The following is a 22,679-nucleotide window of genomic DNA, read 5'->3' on the forward strand; positions in this document are numbered from 1 at the left end:
TGGGACGAACAGGTCAGATCACAGCCGACCCTTCTCACCCTGGACACTAGTGACTATTTGAGCCGCTCCTCTCAGGTTTTTCCCTCTGCCGTTGAACTCATGAACACCACCTAAGCACCTTCACTCACTCCACTGTTCACTTCCTATTGCACTACACAATTTTATATTTTATTATGTACATATCATGCCGTTTAGTATTCAGTGTTCAATGTTGTTTGTGCTGCACCGAATCACCAGGACAAGTTCTATGTCTGTGAATGTTGTTCATGACAAATAGCAATAAACCCTTTTCTGATTCTGGTTAATAACTAAACTTCAGCATTTTATACAAGTTATTGACAAGGCTCATTATTGCAGCGGCCTCACGGTGCAAGGGGCCTCATGGTGCAGGGGGCCTCACGGTGCAGGGACGGCGCTCTTGCGTCCAGCACTGGCCCGTCTTTGCCATGACCCGGCCCGGGGGACAATGATGGTTTTAATCTATACAGAGATACACACATCCACCCCGTCCTGGCCCTGGTGAGCACATGGCTCATGTAAACACAAATGCATTTACGCACATTATAGTTCTTAAGAATTATAATTGGCCCGTAAAATCCAAGTGGTTCCAAGTCGTTAGGCTCAAGTCAAAGGGCAAGTCCCAAGTCACAAAGGGCAAGTCCAAAGTCACAAAGGGCATGTCCTAAGTCAAGTCTTTGAGGTCCATTAGTCAAGTGTCTGTGTCTGGAGTCTCCCACCCCTGGGTTCTTCACATAGAGCTTTTTAAAAGGGAGTGTCTACAGAGTCGCGGCCGAAACTGCATGGGTTTTTTGAGCTGCGGCTCCTGAAACTGCTGGGCTATTTGACCGCGCCGGGTCAGGGTTAAGGTTAGGGTTAGGGTCAGGGTCAGGGTCAGGGTTAGCCATGAGGCTATATGGCCGTGCCGCGGCTCCTGAAACTGCTGGGTTATTTGACCGCGCCGCGGCTCTGTAGCCACGGCCTTTTTAAAATGCCATATTTGAGCTGAGTGGATTAAGTGTCTTGCTCAGTGGTACAACTACAGCAAGGGGTGAGTCATAGGAGGACATGTTCCACCAACCTTAAATGATTGCTGCTGGAGAGACAAATACAGACAAAATTTTGAATTTCAAATATGTTTTATTTTTTTTCACTTTTTGTAACGCCCAAAATCACAACGGTTGCCTCTGAGGGCCACAGTAAAAAAATAATAAAGCAATGTCTGGTGGTGATATATATAAAAAAGATACAAATCTATATTAAATGTAGAGATTGCTCTGGACAGCAGCCTGTGAGATGACCTTCCTGAGGACGTCCTGGTCGGGGCAGAGGTCCAGCTGTGGCAGATAAGCACATGTTACAACTGACTCACTACCACACAGTTCTATAAAAGTGTGGCTAACTCCAACTAAGTGTGGCTAACTCCAAGCGAACAGAGATTTAAGAGGACTTCTTTGCAGTAACAGTAAACACGCTGATATCTTCAGAACAAAAAGCAGTGGTGGAGCACACGGAGCGCCCTCCTCTGGCACTAGAGGCAAGTGCACACGGAGCGCCCTCCTCTGGCACTAGAGGCAAGTGCACACGGAGCGCCCTCCTCTGGCACTAGAGGCAAGTGCACACGGAGCGCCCTCCTCTGGCACTAGAGGCAAGTGCACACGGAGCGCCCTCCTCTGGCACTAGAGGCAAGTGCACACGGAGCGCCCTCCTCTGGCACTAGAGGCAAGTGCACACGGAGCGCCCTCCTCTGGCACTAGAGGCAAGTGCACACGGAGCGCCCTCCTCTGGCACTAGAGGCAAGTGCACACGGAGCGCCCTCCTCTGGCACTAGAGGCAAGTGCACACGGAGCGCCCTCCTCTGGCACCAGAGGCAAGTGCACACGGAGCGCCCTCCTCTGGCACCAGAGGCAAGTGCACACGGAGCGCCCTCCTCTGGCACCAGAGGCAAGTGCACACGGAGCGCCCTCCTCTGGCACTAGAGGCAAGTGCACACGGAGCGCCCTCCTCTGGCACCAGAGGCAAGTGCACACGGAGCGCCCTCCTCTGGCACCAGAGGCAAGTGCACACGGAGCGCCCTCCTCTGGCACCAGAGGCAAGTGCACACGGAGCGCTTCTGAGTAGGTGCGGCTGTGTAAAACTAAGCATCCGTGTTTTACTGTGATGCCTACATTGAGACTGTGTGCAAGCTGTTCCACAGCTGGTCTGAAGGTATCCATGGCGGTGGAGTCTGCCGAGCGGACGTCACTGTAACACTGGTACACTACAGCACTGATGTTCTGGAGCTGGCAGAAGCTCATCACTGAAAAACAGGACAAGAAGAATATGGTTCATGTCCTTACACACAGGCCCAGCTCTTGTTTAGAGCTCTCGCTGGTGCAGTCAGCGATATTTTAATTAACCTAAGCAAACTACAGGAAACGTGGCTACACTACCTGCAGCTGGGAGGCCGGACACCAGGTTGGGCAGCTCCACCGGGGGGCAGCAAGTGGGCTCGGAGCAGGCTGAGGTGTGGATGGAGCGCAGGCGGGGAGCAGTGCCCAGGGGCTGAGCTGACTGGTACTCTGCCGCTGGACAGTCTGACAGCACAGTGACCTGAGAGGGCTCCAGGCTGCTCAAGACCTACGCAGAGGGCAGAGGGCGTGTCACAGCAGGGCCACAGTGCACATGGGGCACTTCAAGAGCACAAAAAGACAAACCTGCTCTGTCCACTGGAAGAGCTGGTCCTCAGCCACGAAGCAGTCCACCTGACACATCAGCATCTGCCCCGGGACACAGTTCACTTCACATCTGACCACTTACACTACACCAACATTTACTCAACATGATCATATTTACAATTGCACAAAAATCATTTTTAAAGTTCTTGGTTGGACGAGAGCAGCAGATGAGACAAGGTAGAGGAAATTCCACCACTGTTACCAAGCAACTAGATTGTAAACAAGGCCTCACACAGTAGTTCATATTTAACAAAGACGGTCAATTAAGTCAATTAAGTTTAAGTTGTTGAATTTTGGATTTTTAAAAATGCATATTGATTACATAGAGATTTCAGAACTCAGCTTTTATATATTTATATATCATCGCTATATGGCCCACAGTGAGGGCCTCTGGAGTGGGTTATGTGTAGGTGTGTGCGTGTGAATGAGGACTCACGTGGCTGTCCCGGTGCCGGTACAGGACACAGGCAGAGCCCTCAGATTGGAGCGTCCTCTCATTCCACAGAGACACGTGTCCCACTGCGTCCCAGTCCCCCCGGGACAGGAAGAAGACCGAGACAAACCCTGCACACAGCACACACTCAGCGAGCCTCAGGACACGACGTAGTGTTAGAAAGGATGGACTCATAATAGTATCTATAGTAATACTTATTCTATAACGAATTCATCTGAAAACCAGCCATCGCAATTTAACAAAAACAACAAAAAGAAAGAAACTACTATCATGATCTGTGGATATTTAATTCAAATATAACTGGGGAGATACACAGACCCTTTTGCTTCAAAAGATTGAGAATGACCGTGTCCAGATGACGACGATGGTACCCTGCTGGACGAAGGAGGGATTACACCCTAACACACTTCTTTTTACTGTTGACTTTGGTTAAGATATCAAAATTAAATTATAAAAGTTTTAATACTACATAAATTACACATTTCAATCAGGTCCCCCTGTTGGCGCCCCAGAGTTTGCTTGTTAACAGGCCCCTGGAGGGTCACAGCAGTGGGGTCTTCACAAACCTGTATCAAGACGTTTGGGCTCATGTTTTGTGTCACTTCAGTAGACAGTAGCCTTTGCTCTTTTGCTGAGATTACGTCAGTAACACACAGCGCACATGCGCAGTAAACACCTCCCCGGAGTCATGCCATGTCCCAGACTGCTTCAAGGTGTCCATCATTGTCCCTGTCCCCAAGAAGCTCCAGATCATTGGACTTAATGACTACAGGCCTGTGGTGCCTCTGGACTCCACGGGAACCTATGCCAGGATCCTGTTAGTGGACTTCAGCTCTGCAGACAGTTGAGATGATCGTGGACTTCAGGAAAGTAGCAGCCCCCCCCCTCCTCACTATCTCAGACTCCCCCATCTCCCTCCTCTTTCTCTGCACCACCATCACCAGGACCTCATCAAGAAGGCCCAGCAGAGGATGTACTTCCTGCAGCAGCTGAAGGAAGACAAACTGATGATGGTGCAGTTCTACACGGCCATCATTGAGTCCATCCTCACCTCCACCATCACCTCCTCCATCAGTGCCCTCTGCTGAGAAGGTGATCTACAGACTTCCATCTCTCCAAGGCTCTGGGACACAGGCGACCCTTCTCACCCTGGACACGGACTATTTGAGCCACTCCCCTCGGGCAGGAGGCCACTCCCCTCGGGCAGGAGGCTGGTCCATCCGGACCAGAACCTCCCGCCACAAGAACAGTTTCTTTCCCTCTGCCGTTGGACTAACCCTAAGCACTGTTCACTTTCTGCACTACATATGTAAATTCAACTGTGAATTTGTGTACATAGTAAGGCTATTTTCATTTTTTATCTTATAGTCTATTTTAGTTGTTTTTCTTTTTGACTTATACAGGTCGTTTTTTGTTTGACAACGGCAATAAACCTTTTATGATTCTGATTAAAGCAACATAAAAACTGGCGAATAAATTGCCTTTACGGTCTCATCTTTTGTGTTCTTGTTAAAAATATCTTAATTACTGCCTCATGGCACAGGGGCTGGTGGCTTAACATCAGGACTTCTAATAACCCCTGCCCAAAAGTGCTCCAGCCAATCCAGGCGTCCCGGAGATGCGTCCCGGAGAGGTGTCCCGGAGGCGTTTCCCGGAGGCGTCCCCGGGTCTTACTAGAGGCGTTGTGTCCCACAGTCAGCAGCAGGTGTGGGCAGTGTAGCCTGTGGTCAGTGTTGGGGATCAGCTCCAGCGCGGGGCCCCAGTGCACTCTGACCTGCCTGAGAACAAGGACAAAAGAGCAGATGGGAGAGATAGACAGAGAGAGAGAAAGAGGGAGGAGAAAGAAAGAGAAAGAGAAGAGAAAGAGAGACCGTTAGTTTTAGTACAGAATATCATAAAGTCAAATATACAACTGCAAAACAAAGAGACTTCATGTGTTCAGTAGTGAACACTCCCCTTGAAAGCTCTGATTTATAGGCTTTAATATATGCTGCCGTTAGGTCACATGATCAGGTCACATGGCATTAACTTCCACTGCTCTGCAGATGACACTCAGCTGTATTTATCAATGAAACCTGATCAGAGCGATAGAGGAGACGGACTTAGTGCTTGTGTGAAGGAGATAAAAACCTGGATGACACTTAATTATCTGCTTCTTGACCCTGAGTCAAGGTCATTGTGCTTGGCCCTAAGCATCTACGAGACGGTCTATCTGAGCAGATAGCCACACTGGACAATGTCAGTGTCGCCTCCAGTTCTACTGTAAGAAACCCCAGTCTTATTTGACCAGGAGCTCTCATTTAAAGCTCATATAAATCAAGCCTGTAAAACAGACCATTTCCATCCGTGTAATATAGATAAAATCAGAAGAATCCGGCCTAAAAGCGATGCTGAAAAACGTATCCATACATTTGTAACGTCTAGATTAGACTCCTGTAACTCCTGCTCACAGCAGGTCCTAAAAGCTCCATAAAAAGCTTTCAACTGGTTCAAAATGCAGCAGCAAGTTTACTAACAGGAACTAAAAGAAGAGAGCACATTACGCCAGTGCTGAAGTCTCTTCACTGGCTCCCCGTCGAGTTTAGAATCAAATTCAAAATTCTACTCTTGACCTACAAAGCCATAAATGACATGGCCCCATCCTACCTCAAAGATGCTATAGAACCATATCATCCAAACAGAGCTCTTCGCTCTCAGAATGCCGGCCTTCTGGTGGTGCCAAGAGTCTCTAAAAGTACTGTAGGCGGTAGAGCGTTTAGCTACCAAGCCCCTGTGTTATGGAATCAGCTCCCGACCCATGTTAAATATGCTGACACAGTCTCTTCATTTAAGTCCAGGCTTAAAACGTTCCTCTTCGAAATCGTTTATGGTCAGACTAGTTAGGAACAGAAACATAAACCCACAGCTTTAGCTACGCTGCCCTAGGAGTAACTATGCTGGGGGAAGTATGTCAGCTTGAGCACTATCCTCTTCTTCTGACTACTTATGCTATCAAACAATATTTATTTTTTGATTCCACTTGCAAACTGTTCACCGCCTTCTTTTTCTTTCTTTCACTCCTGAGGACCTGTGGACCCAGATGCCCCTCCCCTGGTGAAGTGGTCCCTGCCCTGTGTGGACGGTCCCTCATCTGCCTGAAGAGTGGGTCCAGCTCGACTCCGACGGTCCCTCATCTGCCTGAAGAGTGGGTCCAGCTCGCCTCCGACGGTCCCTCTTCTGCCTGAAGAGTGGGTCCAGCTCCAGTCTCCTCGTGTCCGTCTGTGAGAGTCAGATCTCTCCTTCACTGGAACTCCTCCAGGTTTCTACGCTTTTTTCCCAAAGAGGTTTTTTTTGTAGTTTTTCCTGGCCGAGAAGGAGAGTCTAAGGACAGAGGACCCTGGGACATCGTCCCTCGCCACCACAGACATTGTTGATTCATTTCTCCCTGTGGCCCTCAGAGGCAACTGTTGTTGTGATTTTGGGCCTTACAAAAATAAATTGATTTGATTTGATCTGGTTCTCCTCCTGAAGAACTGGTTTTATTTCTTGATTATAATAAATATTTGTAAAAACCTATAAAAGTCTTGTTTTTCCAAGTCAAAGGATTCTTTCATCTCATCAAAGCTCTTTATGTAGCTCTCTCTAGCCGATAGAAAACATTTATCCATACTTTAAATCTTGAGTCTCAAGTCTGTACTGGTGTGAAATGTTAAGTTTCTATGTTTTGATGACCTGGACTTTTCGGAGCTTTTAACCATGTTCTAACATCGTTCCCTCATGAAAAACACACATACTTTTGTTCGTGCAAGTTTGAGGACTCCACAGAGTAAAAACAGTCCTCTTGCAGCTGTTCAATTACAGCGTGCTGAGACAAAGTAAACTGAAAGTGTGTTCAATGAAACTTGCATCTTAAACTGTTGAGTGGTGGCGCCGCCCTGCTGGCTACAAAGGGGAATGACAGCTTGCAGTGTTGGAAATGTTTAAAGGCCAATTACAATAGAAATAATCCATCACATTTTCCCTTTCATACTATTCAGGCAGGTAGTATGAGATGTTCTGTTTTTGCTTCAGGTTTGGGACGAGGCCGTGAGCATGTGTGTCCAGAACCAGTGGAATAAACGGTCCTTCTGTGTTTATCGGCCAACTTCTGTTTAAATGTGATCATATCCCAGTGACTTTGGGCCTTAGGCGGGGGACACTCTGAAAGGGGCCAGCTCGTCGCAGGGGTGAGCTTTTATACTAAATAAGCTTAACATTAAGTGCTCCTTGAACCGACACCTTAACGTGGTGGAGGGGTTTGAGTGCCCGAATGATCCCGGGAGCTATGTTGTCGGGGGCTTCATGCCCCTGGTAGGGTCTCACAAAGCAAACAGGTCCTAGGTGACCGGTCAGACAAAGATCGGTTCAGAAGCCCTCTATGATGACAACACAAACAAGGCAGTTTACGTCGCCCGGATCGGCGTCACCGGGGCCCCATCCTGGAGCCAGGCCTGGGATGGGTGCTCCTTGGCGAGCGCCTGGTGGCCGGGTCTTACCCCACGGGGCCCGGCCGGGCACAGCCCAAAAGAGCGACGTGGGGCCGCCCTCCCGTGGGCCCACCACCCGCAGGAGGATCCATAAGGGATCGGTGCAGAGAGATCTGGGCGGCAGTCGACGGCAGGGGCCTCGGCGACCAGATCTCCAGACACAGAGACTAACTCTGGGGACATGGAATGTCACCTCGCTGGGGGGGAAGAGCGATACCGACTAGATATAGTCGGCCTCACCTCCACACACAGTTTGGGCTCTGGAACCCATCTCCTCGAGAGGGGCTGGACGCTCCACTTCTCTGGTGTTGCCCGCGGGGAGAGGCGGCGGGCTGGTGTGGGCTTGCTGATAGCCCCTCAGCTCAGCCGCCACGTGTTGGAGTTTACCCCGGTGAACGAGAGGGTCGCGTCCCTCCGCCTTCGGGTGGGGGACAGGTCTCTCACTGTTGTGGCGGCCTACGGGCCGAACAGCAGTGCAGAGTACCCGGCCTTCTTGGAGTCCTTGGGAGAGGTACTGGACAGTGCACCGACCGGGGACTCCGTTGTTCTACTGGGGGACTTCAACGCCCACGTGGGCAAGGACAGTGACACCTGGAGAGGGGTGATCGGGAAGAACGGCTTCCCGATCTGAACCCGAGCGGTGTTAAGTTATTGGACTTCTGTGCTAGCCACAGATTGTCCATAACGAACACCATGTTCAAGCACAAGGGTGTCCATCAGTGCACATGGCACCAGGACACCCTAGGCCGGAGGTCAATGATCGACTTTGTTGTCGTGTCATCAGACCTCCGGCCGCGTGTCTTGGACACTCGGGTGAAGAGAGGGGCGGAGTTGTCAACCGATCACCACCTGGTGGTGAGTTGGATCCGCTGGCGGAGGAGGAAGCCGGACAGACTTGGCAGACCCAAGCGCATTGTGAGGGTCTGTTGGGAACGTCTAGTGGAGCCCTCTGTCAGTAGGGTATTCAACTCGCACCTCCGGGAGAGCTTCTCCCATGTCCCGGGGGAGGTTGGGGACATTGAGTCCGAGTGGACCATGTTCTCCGCCTCCATTGTTGATGCGGCTGCTCGGAGTTGTGGTCGCAAGGTCTCCGGTGCCTGTCGTGGCGGCAACCCACGAACCCGGTGGTGGACACCGGAAGTAAGGGATGCCGTCAGACTGAAGAAGGAGGCCTATCAGGCCACTCTGGCTTGTAGGTCTCCGGAGGTCATCGACGGGTATCGGCAGGCCAAGCGAGCCGCGGCTCGTGCTGTCGCAGAGGCAAAAACCCGGGCCTGGGAGGAGTTCGGGGAGGCCATGGAGGAGGACTATCGGTCGGCACCAAAGAAATTCTGGCAAACCGTCAGGCGCCTCAGGAGGGGGAAGCAGTGCCTAACCAACACCGTTTACGGTGCGGGTGGAGGCCTGCTGACCTCGACTGGGGATGTCGTCGGACAGTGGAAGGAATACTTTGAGGATCTCCTTAATCCCTCAGTCACGTATTCCGAAGAGGAAGTAGAGACCGGGGACTCGGAGGCTGGCTCATCCATCACCCAAGCTGAAGTCACTGAGGTTGTTCGCAAACTCCTCGGTGGCAGGGCTCCGGGGGTGGATGAGATACGCCCTGAGTACCTAAAGTATCTGGATGTTGTAGGACTGTCTTGGTTGACACGTCTCTGCAACATCGCGTGGCGTTCGGGGACCGTGCCTCTGGACTGGCAGACCGGGGTGGTGGTCCCTCTGTTCAAGAAGGGGGACCGGAGGGTGTGTTCCAACTACAGAGGGATCACACTCCTCAGCCTCCCGGGTAAGGTCTATTCCAAGGTACTGGAGAGGAGAATCCGACCGATAGTCGAACCTCGGATTCAGGAGGAGCAGAGTGGTTTTCGTCCCGGTCGTGGAACACTGGACCAGCTCTATACCCTCCATCGGGTGCTCGAGGGCTCAAGGGAGTTTGCCCAACCAGTCCACATGTGCTTTGTGGATCTGGAGAAGGCTTTCGACCGTGTCCCTCGGGGTGTCCTTTGCGGAGATGCTCCGGGAGTATGGGGTCCGGGGCCCTTTGCTCAGGGCTGTCCGGTCCCTGTATGACCGGAGAAGGAGCTGTGTTCGCATTGCCGGCAGTAAGTCAGACCTGTTCCCAGTGCATGTTGGACTCCGCCAGGGCTGCCCTTTGTCACCGGTTCTGTTCATCATTTTTATGGACAGAATTTCTAGGCGCAGTCAGGGGTCGGAGGGTGTCCGGTTTGGGGACCACAGGATCTCATCTCTGCTGTTTGCAGACGATGTTGTCCTGATGGCTCCATCAAACCCGGACTTGCAACGTGCACTGGGACGGTTTGCAGCCGAGTGTGAAGCGGCTGGGATGAGAATCAGCACCTCCAAATCCGAGGCCATGGTTCTCGACCGGAAAAAGGGTGGGTGGGGTGTCCTTGCCCCAAGTGGAGGAGTTCAAGTATCTCGGGGTCTTGTTCACGAGTGAGGGAAGGATGGAGCGTGAGATCGACAGGTGGATCGGTGCAGCGGCTGCAGTGATGCAGACGCTGCATCGGACCGTTGTGGTAAAGAGGGAGCTGAGCCGAAAGGCAAAGCTCTCCATTTACCGGTCGGTGTACGTTCCTACCCTCACCTATGGTCATTAGCTTTGGGTAGTGACCGAAAGAACAAGATCGCGGATACAAGCGGTCAAAATGAGCTTCCTCTGCCGGGTGGCTGGGCGCTCCCTTAGAGATAAGGTGAGGAGCTCGGCCACGCGGGGGGAGCTCGGAGTAGAGCCGCTGCTCCTCCACGTCGAGAGGAGCCAGCTGAGGTGGCTCGGGCATCTGTTCCGGATGCCTCCTGGGCGCCTCCCTCGGGAGGTGTTTCAGGCATGTCCCAACGGGAAGAAGCCCCGGGGAAGACCCAGGACACGCTGGAGAGACTATGTCTCTTGGCTGGCCTGGGAACGCCTCGGGATCCCCCCGGAGGAGTTAGAGGAAGTGTCTGGGGAGAAGGAAGTCTGGGAGTCCCTGCTCAGACTGCTGCCCCCGCGACCCGGCCCCGGATAAAGCGGCAGAAGATGGATGGATGGATTAAGTGCAAAAGTTAAATAAAGTAGGCAATCTACAATTAGCTGTGAACACGAGGTTTAGTCGCTCAAACGCTCACACTTCATCCAGCTGGAACCTGCTACACTGGCCCAGAACCAGAATCAGAAAAGGTTATTGTCAATGAACAGAATTCACAAACATAGGAAATTGCTTTGGTGATTCGATCCAACATAAAAACAATGACAAAACAACCTATACAAAATCAAAAAGGGCATTCAAGAAAAAAATTAATAAAATCTGCTTTAGGATAAAAAGAGGCTTACAATGTAGACAACATTTACAGTTTACACATGTAGTGCAGAAAGTGGCCGGTGATTAAATGATGGTTAAAGTGACAGTGTGTGAGGGTGCAGAGGTGTTCAGGGTGCAGAGGTGTTCAGGGTGCAGAGGTGGTGTGCGGGGTGCAGAGGTGGTGTGCGGGGTGCAGAGGTGGTGCAGAGGTGTTCGGGGTGCAGAGGTGTGCGGGGTGCAGAGGTGGTGTTCGGGGTGCAGAGGTGGTGTTCGGGGTGCAGAGGTGGTGTTCGGGGTGCAAAGGTGGTGTTCGGGGTGCAAAGGTGGTGTTCGGGGTGCAAAGGTGGTGTTCGGGGTGCAAAGGTGGTGTTCGGGGTGCAGAGGTGGTGTTCGGGGTGCAGAGGTGGTGTTCGGGGTGCAGAGGTGGTGTTCGGGGTGCAGAGGTGGTGTTCGGGGTGCAGAGGTGGTGTTCGGGGTGCAGAGGTGGTGTTCAGGGTGCAGAGGTGGTGTTCAGGGTGCAGAGGTGGTGTTCAGGGTGCAGAGGTGATCAGGGTGCAGGGGTGATCAGGGTTCAGGGTGCAGAGTGTTCAGGGTTCAGGGTGCAGAGTGTTCAGGGTGCAGAGTGTTCAGGGTGCAGAGTGTTCAGGGTGCAGAGTGTTCAGGGTGCAGAGTGTTCAGGGTGCAGAGTGTTCAGGGTGCAGAGTGTTCAGGGTGCAGAGTGTTCAGGGTGCAGAGTGTTCAGGGTGCAGAGTGTTCAGGGTGCAGAGTGTTCTTGTGGCGGGACGTCCTGGATGGAGCAGGACACGTCACGTGTTTGGTGCTCGTGAGGCACGTGCAGCACTCTCATCACGGGCCACATCCCGACCACGTGTCGACACTTTGGAGTAGTGATGCAGACCTAAACCCACGTTCAGGTTCAAGTCCGGAATCGAATCCAGAGGTTTAGGTTCAGGTCCGGACCTAATGAGTCCGGACCTGAACCATGCCATATTTACATAATGTTATAACAGCATAACACAAGCTACTTGGCTAAATTAAGTTGAAGACACTTGAAGAAGGACGACTATCAAACACAAGGCTTAACTGCAGACTGAAATAAACCCAACTTGTCTGCTTTATTCACTGTTTATTAACAGAAGTTACAACTTACAAATCACGAGCTACTAGCTAGCTGCTAAACTATAGCTTAACATTTAACACACATTCATGAGTTTTACTTGAGGAACAAGAGCATGTTGAGTATTGTTGAGTCAGTCTGGGTCAAGGGTCAAAGCAGCTGTTTCATCTGATACAATGTTTTGCCTTTAGACACATTTCCACTCTTTAATGTTGCAGATCCATAAGCATCAAAAGTCAGGTAAAAACCTTCAAACAGACAAAACACCAGTGTAAATAATTAAATAACAGTGTAAAATAACAGTTATAAAACTAGCATAAAAGTCAACTTGAATCACTATAAAGCATCAACTTAGCAGTATCAAAAGTAGAATATGAAAATATTTTACACAACAAATCAAAATAATACAATATCATATTAGCAGCATTAAACACCAGACCATATTTAACAACTGTAGAATACAAATACAAAATACTTAGTAGAAAAAGCTTCAGTTGTAGTCATCTGGACTCAGTTTGAAAAAGTAGACGTTTCGACTCTCATCCAAGAGTCATTGTCAATAACAGAATTTAGGTCGAGAACTCCGATATTAATACTGTTCTGTGGTAAGACCCGCCCATTGGGAGGAGCCTTCCTGAAGTAGAAAGAGTTGTTGGTTTCAACAGAAACTCCCCCCTTGTATCTACCGAGCTAGCCTATTCAGAATCTTAATGGGCTATTAGAAACCTCTTTGTCTTAGTGAGACCCTGGCTCAACCACCCTGAGTACCTGATTAGCATTTGAATGCCCTGGTCCTTTACCTTTCCAGGGGTTCAGAAACCCATTATAAATAACAGGAAGATTAAACCTAAGCCCTCCATTTCTGTTTAAAGAAGGTCTTTCTTTTTTAACAAAAATAGCTTCCTTGACTCCTCTTTCAAACCATCTTTTCTCCCTGCTTAAAACCTTCACCTCACCGTCTTCAAACGAGTGATTAGAGGCTTCAAGATGGAGATGCACGGCATTACATAGGTGAGACGAAACAGCCTCTACACAAGAGGCTTTATCAGCACAGAAGAAATACTAGTTCAGGACCACAGAGTGCCGTGCATCTCCATCTTGAAGCCTCTAATCACTCGTTTGAAGACGGTGAGGTGAAGGTTTTGAGCAGGGAGAAAAGATGGTTTGAAAGAGGAGTCAAGGAAGCTATTTTTGTTAAAAAAGAAAGACCTTCTTTAAACAGAAATGGAGGGCTTAGGTTTAATCTTCCTGTTATCTATAATGGGTTACTGAACCCCTGGAAAGGTAAAGGACCAGGGCATTCAAATGCTAATCAGGTACTCAGGGTGGTTGAGCCAGGGTCTCACTAAGACAAAGAGGTTTTAACAGCCCATTAAGATTCTGAATAGGCTCGGTAGATACAAGGGGGGAGTTTCTGTTGAAACCAACAACTCTTTCTACTTCAGGAAGGCTCCTCCCAATGGGCGGGTCTTACCACAGAACAGTATTAATATCGGAGTTCTCGACCTAAATTCTGTTATTGACAATGACTCTTGGATGAGAGTCGAAACGTCTACTTTTTCAAACTGAGTCCAGATGACTACAACTGAAGCTTTTTCTACTATGGAACACGCCTGGACGAATGAGGGATTACACCAACAATACAAAATACTATTACAAAATATAAACTCCAATTAATGAATGCAGCAATTAAGCAATATTACTTTGACTTATATTTACTTAATGCCAAATACATCACACCACAACATAACACTTAAGTTATTTAATTCATATTTACACCCAGACAAGACCACACTGACCCCGCCCCTTTAACACACTGACCCCGCCCCTTTAACCATCACAACATCGCACGCGGCGGCCACAGGTTAAACAGTTCAGATAAAGCCAGCGATCTCACCAGCTTCACTTCAGTGTTCACATGTGGACACACGATTCTGCAGCTCGACACGTACGAGGCGCTCCCGTCTCACACGTACGAGGCGCTCCCGTCTCACACGTACGAGGCGCTCCCGTCTCACACGTACGAGGCGCTCCCGTCTCACACGTACGAGGCGCTCCCGTCTCTCGCATCTTTAAACTTATTTCGCCGGCTTCAACTTCTGCCCGGAAGACGCGTGCGTCACTAATTAGGGTCCGGGTGCTCCATTGACTGCGGCGCATAGCAGTGTTTACGTCTTTTCCAGCGCGAATTTCGCGATCAATGGAAGGTTTAAGATGGTTCAGATTCTAGAACAAAAAGGATATAGTATGTCAGTGCTATATTTTTTTATGAGTCCAGAACCGGGGTTTCGTTTTTTTTGGACCTGAACCGAAACGTTTTTACAATACCAGATCCGGTCCGTCGTAGCGGTACACATCCCTACTTTGGAGGTCTTGGGACCCTGTGTTTACGAACTATTGACCGCGGAAGTGCGAATGTCGAACGCCACAGGGCGCAGCGGTGCCGAGTCACTGCTGCGCCCTGAGACTGCTGCGCCCAAGGGTGCACCCATGACAGCACCCACCTCTTCTCCTCCAACTCCCTCAGGATGTCCTCGTCCTCCTCGCTCTCCTCCAGCTCCTCCTCGTCGTCCTCCACGGCCCGGGAGAACACGGACAGCACCTCGCCGAAGAACGTGGCCATGTTTGGATCTGGTGCTTGTGGCGGATGTTCAGTCTTCTTTGTTTCTGTTGGAAACCATCTTTAAAAAAAGAGTATCACCGCCCCCTGCCGTCCAGGAGTGTGGACTGCGCTCACAACCGCCCCCTGCTGTCCAGGAGTGTGGACTGCGCTCACAACCGCCCCCTGCTGTCCCGGAGTGTTGACCGCGCTCACAAGCTGATAGTGTGTAAGTAAAACAATAGCGTAGAATAGAATGTCTACTTCTAATTGAGTGTAGAACACTATATGTTCTACACGTTATACCTCATTACGATCGCTTTCACACCCGGGGGTCCGACTCTATCGCTTTTATAGTGCCCATGCTCATACACCCCTAATCACTGACCTCCTTACCCCTGAAAAAATACCCCTTTTCACTGACCACGCCAAAAAGTACCCCTTTTCACTGACCACAACCAAAAAGTACCCCTTTTCATTGACAAAGCCTGAAAATATACCCTTTTTCACTTTAAAAGTTTGAAAAGTGCACTGAAACATATTACCATAGTATTGTTATACAAATTTACAATTCAATGACATGAAAATTCTCAGAAATAACTTTATTTCAAACATATATACAAGTACACAATGATATTTATAGCAATGAGTTGTCAAAAAAACAGGTTCAGATCAAGATAGCTCACTGTATGTTCAAGCACATGAACATAACTCACATATGCAAGGCAGACATTTTATGTACAGATAGTTATTTAGCACATAACAGTTTTTTAATGTACACAAGTTTCATAGCACAAAACTCAGCTCTCTATTTATAAGCAAAATGTATTTATATTATCAGCCTCGATCACAATATCCTTATTATGAGCATCTCACAAACATTTATAATATACTGGCAGTCCAAACACCAATTCATGAACATCAGTCAATGAAAATTAATTGTTCAACATTTTACTCCCTAAAAGATGTTTCACTGTAAAATAAAGCACAGTTCTAGCTTTTTTATTCACCCGTTTAAATTTGGAGGAAAAGTCAATGCATATCCATCCATCCATCTTCTCCCGCTTTATCCGGGGCCGGGTCGCGGGGGCAGCAGTCTGAGCAGGGTCTCCCAGACTTCCTCCTCCCCAGACACTTCCTCTAACTCCTCCGGGGGGATCCCGAGGTGTTCCCAGGCCAGCCGAGAGACATAGTCTCTCCAGCTTGTCCTGGGTCTTCCCCGGGGCCTCTTCCCGGTGGGACATGCCTGAAACACCTCTCGACGTGGAGGAGCAGCGACTCTACTCCGAGCTCCCCCCGTGTGGCCGAGCTCCTCACCTTATCTCTAAGGGAGCGCCCAGCCACCCGGCGGAGGAAACTCATTTCGACCGCTTGTATCCGCGATCTTGTTTTTTCGGTCACTACCCAAAGCTCATGACCATAGGTGAGGTCAGAACGTAGACCGACCGGTAAATAGAGAGCTTTGCCTTTCGGCTCAGCTCCCTTTTTACCACAACGGTCCGATGCAGCGACTGCATCACTGCAGCCGCTGCACCGATCCGCCTGTCGATCTCACGCTCCATCCTTCCCTCACTCATCAACAAGACCCCGAGATACTTGAACTCCTCCACTTGGGGCAAGGACTCCCCACCCACCTGAAGAGGGCAAGCCACCTTTTTCCGGTCGAGAACCATGGCCTCGGATCTGGAGGTGCTGATTCTCATCCCAGCCGCTTCACACTCGGCTGCAAACCGTCCCAGTGCATGTTGCAGGTCCGGGTTTGATGGAGCCATCAGGACAACATCGTCTGCAAACAGCAGAGATGACCCCTGACTGCGCCTACCATTCTGTCCATAAAAATTATGAACAGAACCGGTGACAAAGGGCAGCCCTGGCGGAGTCCAACATGCACTGGGAACAGGTCTGACTTACTGCCGGCAATGCGAACACAGCTCCTGCTCCGGTCATACAGGGACCAGACAGCCCTGAGCAAAGGGCCCCGGACCCCGGACCCCGTACTCCCGGAGCACCCCGCAAAGGACACCCAGAGGGACACGGTCGAAAGCCTTCTCCAGATCCACAAAGCACATGTGGACTGGTTGGGCAAACTCCCATGAACCCTCGAGCACCCGATGGAGAGTCTAGACCTGGTCTAGTGTTCCACGACCGGGACGAAAACCACTCTGCTCCTCCTGAATCCGAGGTTTCGACTATCGGTCGGATTCTCCTCTCCAGTACCTTGGAATAGACTTTACCCGGGAGGCTGAGGAGTGTGATCCCTCTGTAGTTGGAACACACCCTCCGGTCGCCCTTCTTGAACAGAGGGACCACCACCCCGGTCTGCCAGTCCAGAGGCACTGTCCCTGACCGCCACGCGATGTTGCAGAGACGTGTCAACCAAGACAGTACTACAACATCCAGAGACTTTAGGTACTCAGGGCGGATCTCATCCACCCCCGGAGCCCTGCCACCGAGGAGTTTGCGAACAACCTCAGTGACTTTAGCTTGGGTGATGGATGAGCCAGCCTCCGAGTCCCCGGTCTCTACTTCCTCTTCGGAAGACGTGACTGAGGGATTAAGGAGATCCTCAAAGTATTCCTTCCACCGTCTGACGACATCCCCAGTCGAGGTCAGCAGGCCTCCACCCGCACCGTAAACGGTGTTGGTTAGGCACTGCTTCCCCCTTCTGAGGCGCCGGACGGTTTGCCAGAATTTCTTTCTTGGTGCCGACCGATAGTCCTCCTCCATGGCCTCCCCGAACTCCTCCCAGGCCCGGGTTTTTGCCTCTGCGACAGCACGAGCCGCGGCTCACTTGGCCTGCCGATACCTCTTGATGACCTCCGGAGACCCACTCGTAGATGCTTAGGGCCAAGCACAATGACCTCGGTTTTTTCAGGGTTAAGAAGCAGGTAGTTAAGTGTCATCCAGGTTTTTATCTCCTTCACACAAGTACTAAGTCTGTCTACTTGATCGCTCTGATCAGGTTTCATTGATAAATACAGCTGAGTGTCATCTGCAGAGCAGTGGAAGTTAATGCCATGCTTTCTGATAATGTTGCCTAACGGCAGCATATAGAGAGTAAACAGAATTGGGCCGAGTACCGAACCCTGTGGCACGCAGTAAATTACTTTAGGGCAAGGTGAGGAGCTCTGGTTTACATAACAAATTGGTACCTATCAGATAAATAGGATTTAAACCAGCTGAGGGCTGTTCCTCCAACACCTACATCACATTCTAACCTCTGCAGTAGAATGTTGTGGTCGATGGTGTCAAACGCTGCGCTGAGGTCCAACAGAACCAGGATTGAGACCAGTCCATCGTCAGCGGCTAATAACAAATCATTTGTGACTTTAACTAGTGCAGTTTAAGTGCTGTGGTGGGCTCTGAACCCTGACTGGAAAACTTCAAATAAGTTATTGTCCTGCAGTTGGCGACAAAGCTGTTTTACTACAACTTTTTCAAGGATTTTAGAGACAAAGGGAAGATTTGAAATAGGTCTGTAGTTTACCAATAGGTCGGGATCTAGGCTTTTCAGAAGAGGTTTAATGACTGCATGTTTGAAGGATTTGGAACATAAGCACTTTCTAGTGAAGTATTTATTATATTAAGAATAGGGTCTATAATTAGGGGGAGAATGTCTTGAGGAGTCTGCTTGGAATGGGGTCTAGGACACAAGTTGAGCTTTTAGAGGACATAATGGCTGAAGTTATCTCTCTTGATCGACAGCTGTGAACCTTTCTAAGTTTACAGGTGGATTTATATGGGACGTTAGATTTACAGCTTGGGCTAGTTCAGGGCTTATAGCGGGGGTTGTTAAAAATAGGAGGAAATCATCAGAGCTGAGAGAAGCTGGGATTGAGGGCTCTACTGCGCTGTGACAGTTTGTTAGCCTAGCTACAGTGCTGAAAAGAAATTTAGTGTTACTTTTGTTGACTTCTATTAGATTTGAATAGTATCTGGTTTGGGCCTTACGCAGAGCCTGCTTATAGGACAGCAGGCGACTTTTCCATGCTTTTAGGGATTCTTCTGTGTGGGTGTGACGAAATAATCCCTCTAGCTTTCTAACGCTTTGTTTATGTGAACGCAGTTCTTGGTTGTACCATGGGGAGGCGCGCTTTGGCCTAATGACCTTCTGTTTTAACGGTGCTGCAACATCAAGAGCAGACTTCAGAGAATTCATGGTCAAGTCGACAAATTGATCACTTAAACTGGGACTAAAACTGTTCTCAGCAGGACCACATGACATGATCACATGACATGTCACTGAATATTGGCTCTATTATTTCTTTGAATTTTGAGATTAGATTTTTCAGATATTGTCCTTTTCATTATAACTTTATTCTGTGGGGCTGGATGATCTTTAAGAATAAACTGAAAGGTAATTAGGAAATGATCTCACAATATAGGGTTTTGAGGGAGGACAATGAGGTCACTAATCTCTATTCCATACGTTAGGACAAGATCCAGAGTGTTCTTGTGAGTGTGAGTCGCTTTATTTACATTCTGAGTGAAACCAATGCTGTCTAACAAGGCGCTGAAGGCATTACTGAGAGAGTCATCACTCACGTTCACGTGGATATTAAAGTCTCCAGCTATAACTATTTTATCCCAGGCTATCGATGTTATAGTCACTAATTAATTAATTAACTAAGAGCGATTTGGAGGAAATTGCTCTAATGTTTAGCAGTCCACATTTTACGTGTTTATTCATTTGTGTATTTGGGTCATTTGCGATTGTTATTTTCCTTATGTTATTTGGTCGCCTGAAATAGTTTTTCTGAGATGTGACTTTTTGGCATTATTTGTACGAGGGACACGAGGGACACGAGGGACACGAGGGACACGAGGGACACACACAGTCTCTATCTGTCTTGAATCTGAACACTTCACATGTGACAGAGCGGGTGAGAGTTCAGCGACAGAGGAGCGTCTTACACTGCTGCTCTGCGCCCGGGGCTCATCCCTAGATGGTCACTTAACACGACTAAGACTATCGGACAAATTCCGAACTAATAGGGATGTACCCTCCGAAGTGGGATCCAATCCAATCCATTTTATTTATATAGCACGATTTACACAACCAGAGGGTTCCAAAGTGCTTCACAGCAAGGTAAAAGACTACAGAGGCATAAATAGGATAAAAGTAATAAAATAAGATATATAAAAACAAAATCAAATAGAAAATTAAATCAAACAAACACACTAAAATCAATGGAATAAAAATAAATAAAATAAAATAAATAAAAGGTGCTGCCCTCCCAACACATATAAAACATACAATCAACAAACTACATGGTGTTAAAAGCCAGAGAAAACAGATGGTTTTAAGAAGCGATTTAAAAAGAGGCAGTGAGGAGGCTTTTCTTATGAGGAGTGGCACTTTGTTCCACAGTTTTGGAGCTGCCACTGCAAAGGCTCGTTCACCTCTGACCTTTAGCCCGTGGCACTGTAAGGAGCTGGTCAGCTGACCTGAGGGAACGGCTGGGAGTGTAGGGGTGTAGCAGCTCGGAGAGGTAAGGAGGGGCAAGATCATTTAAGGCTTTAAAAGTAAATAAAAGAGTTTTAAAATTAATCCTAAAATGGACGGGCAGCCAGTGGAGTGAAGCTAAAATAGGCGAAATGTGCTCATATTTTCTTGTTCCAGTTAAAAGACGGAACAACATACGCAGGGATGGATGTCATCCCTGCGTATGAGCCCTGGCTTTCCCCCAAACGCACTCCAGTTATCAATAAAGACTACGTTGTTTTGAGGGCACCATCTAGATAACCAGCTGTTGAATGCTGAAAGACGGCTGTACAATTCAGCATTGATCCGATTGGGCAGGGGACCAGAAAATATTACAGTGTCACTCTGACATCGACTTCACACACCGCAGCTACTTGTACTTTGAGCACCTCTGATTGTCTCTGCCGGGCGTCGTTGCCGCCTGCATGCATCATGACACAACGGAAATTCTGCCTACTCTGCTTTAAGATCCTAAGATTTTCTTCGATGTCACCCATTCTGGTCCCCGGGTAACACCTAACGCTGGCAGCTGGCAGCTTCACGTCTCTGACTATAGAACTCCCGATTACAAGAGTTTCTCTAGTCTGTTCAGCAGGCGTGTGATCGCTGAGGGGAGAGAACCTATTATAGACGTGAAGCTTACGGTGCGCTAAGGTTCGGCGTTAAGCGCTTTGCCCCCTCCGAACTGTCACAAATTGGTCCCAATTCTGTTCCTGGTCTAGTCCCGGCTGCACAGGAGACGCTGAGGGGCTGAGCTCGGCCTTACTGCTACTGCCAATGCTAATGCTACGCCCTAAAGCGTGGTCCGGTAGACCTAGCTAATACCTGGCTATAGCTGGACTTTAGCTCCTCTAAACAGCGGATCCGCGCTTCTAACTCCGTAACCCTGGCCTCCAAAACTACCACTACATTGCACTTCACGCACCTATCATCAGAGAAGGAGCCAGGGTTCTGACTCGACATATGACAGCTTAAACAGGTAAAGGTAGGTCCAGCCATGACGCTAGCGGCTAGGCTAGGCTAGTTCAGGCTGGAGCTAAAGAGTGAGGAGGACTTTTAATCCACGAAATACATGCGTAAATAGTGTATATAATTTGTGGCTTAATCGATAAAAAGCTCTAAGAACGAACAGCTCTGAAAACGCGATACACTCACCGTAAGTGACGTCACCGTATGATGCATTGTCCCTGTCAAATACACAAATAAATAAATAGAAAAAAATTCAGTCGCAGTCATCTGGACACTGTTTTTTTTTTTCACAACTCTCATCCAAGAGTGAATCTCAATCTACTCTGAGTAGGCCTGTATTCAGCCTGTAGGTTGAATCTTATACCTCCATTTCACCCTGGAGAGACGCAGAGACGACAAAGAAAGTACTGTTTAGCAGCTTTATTACATGGGTTATTTGGCGCTCAGACCTCGGCGGAAGACATTGCAATCATGGGCACTCCATAATCTATTTGTATTAGATGTCTCCCCCCAGGGCCTGGAGACTGGTGGTGGTAGATGTGGTGAGAGGGTAGAGAGGATGATTAGGATGAGAGGGATGCAGAGGAGGAGGAGGAGGGGAGGTGGTGGGTCGCAGTACGGTCTTAAGCGGCCGAGCCAACTGAGTGAGGGTTAATATGGGACCGGCTGACTTGGGTGCGTTGATTGAAGATGGGGAGCAGGTGCGAGGGGCGATGTCTTGGGAATCCCCTGTCCTTAGATCCTCCTTCTCGGCCAGGAAAAACAACAAAAACCTCCATGGGAAAAAGTAGAAACCTGGAGGAGTTCCGCGGTGAAGGAGAGATCTGAACTCTCACAGACGGACAGGCCGGACTGGGTGCGTTGGTTGAGCTGGGGAGCAGGTGGCCTTGATGTAGATGGGTGGAGTTAGGTCTTCCAGGCTGAATTTAACAAAAATGTCCTTCTTAACTCTTTTTTCAAACCATCTCTTCTCCTGCTTAGAATCTTCTCCTCACTGTCTTCTGAAAAGTGGTTTGTGTCTTTAAGATGCAGATGAACGGCGCTCTGTGGTCCTGAACTCTAGTGTCTTCTGTGCTGATAGAGACTCTTGTGCAGTGGCTATTTAATCTCACTATGTACCGCTCTTTACACTTTTCTTCACTGCATTGGACAGAATAAACTACATTGCTCTGTTTTTGTGTTGCATCTTGTCCTTAGGGTGAACCAGTTTTTGTCTTAAATTGTTGCCTGGAGACATCGGACCGTTGTGGTAAAGAGGGAGCCTCCGGCCGCGTGTCTTGGACACTCGGGTGAAGAGAGGGGCAGAGTGGTGTGTTGGATCCGCTGGCGGAGGAGGAAGCCGGACAGACTTGGCAGACCCAAGCGCATTGTGAGGGTCTGTTGGGAACGTCTAGTGGAGCCCTCTGTCAGTAGGGTATTCAACTCGCACCTCCGGGAGAGCTTCTCCCATGTCCCGGGGGAGGTTGGGGACATTGAGTCCGAGTGGACCATGTTCTCCGCCTCCATTGTTGATGCGGCTGCTCGGAGTTGTGGTCGC

General features: G+C 49.2%; 1 protein-coding gene and 1 pseudogene across 1 annotated transcript; both read right to left on the bottom strand.

The window, feature by feature from the left end:
• Positions 1-1,211: 1,211 nt before the first annotated feature.
• Positions 1,212-14,746, bottom strand: psmg1 (proteasome (prosome, macropain) assembly chaperone 1). Its single transcript, XM_072447004.1, has 7 exons — positions 14,594-14,746; positions 4,843-4,946; positions 3,151-3,278; positions 2,694-2,756; positions 2,430-2,616; positions 2,166-2,296; positions 1,212-1,334 (listed from the first exon to the last, which is right to left on the bottom strand). The coding sequence occupies exons 1-7, from the start codon at positions 14,710-14,712 to the stop codon at positions 1,257-1,259; spliced, it is 810 nt and encodes a 269-aa protein (XP_072303105.1). The 5' UTR covers positions 14,713-14,746; the 3' UTR covers positions 1,212-1,256.
• Positions 14,747-20,311: 5,565 nt separating this feature from the next.
• LOC140360253 (uncharacterized) lies at positions 20,312-21,172 on the bottom strand (annotated as a pseudogene).
• Between the last annotated feature and the right edge of the window lie 1,507 nt (positions 21,173-22,679).

Source organism: Eucyclogobius newberryi, unplaced genomic scaffold, assembly GCF_026437365.1.
Source record: "Eucyclogobius newberryi isolate DKJ021-1_F unplaced genomic scaffold, fEucNew1.0.hap1 SCAF_15, whole genome shotgun sequence".
In the NCBI taxonomy this organism is placed as follows: Eukaryota; Metazoa; Chordata; class Actinopteri; order Gobiiformes; family Gobiidae; genus Eucyclogobius; species Eucyclogobius newberryi.

Bases quoted from the DNA above. Each gene is read 5' to 3' on its own strand.
- psmg1 (XM_072447004.1), bottom strand. From the start codon at position 14,712: ATGGCCACGTTCTTCGGCGAGGTGCTGTCCGTGTTCTCCCGGGCCGTG. The intron at 4,947-14,593 runs GTGGGTGCTGTC...CCTTGTTCTCAG, and splicing joins AGGGAGTTGGAGGAGAAGAG to GCAGGTCAGAGTGCACTGGG. The intron at 2,617-2,693 runs GTTTGTCTTTTT...CCCTCTGCGTAG, and splicing joins TCTTCCAGTGGACAGAGCAG to GTCTTGAGCAGCCTGGAGCC.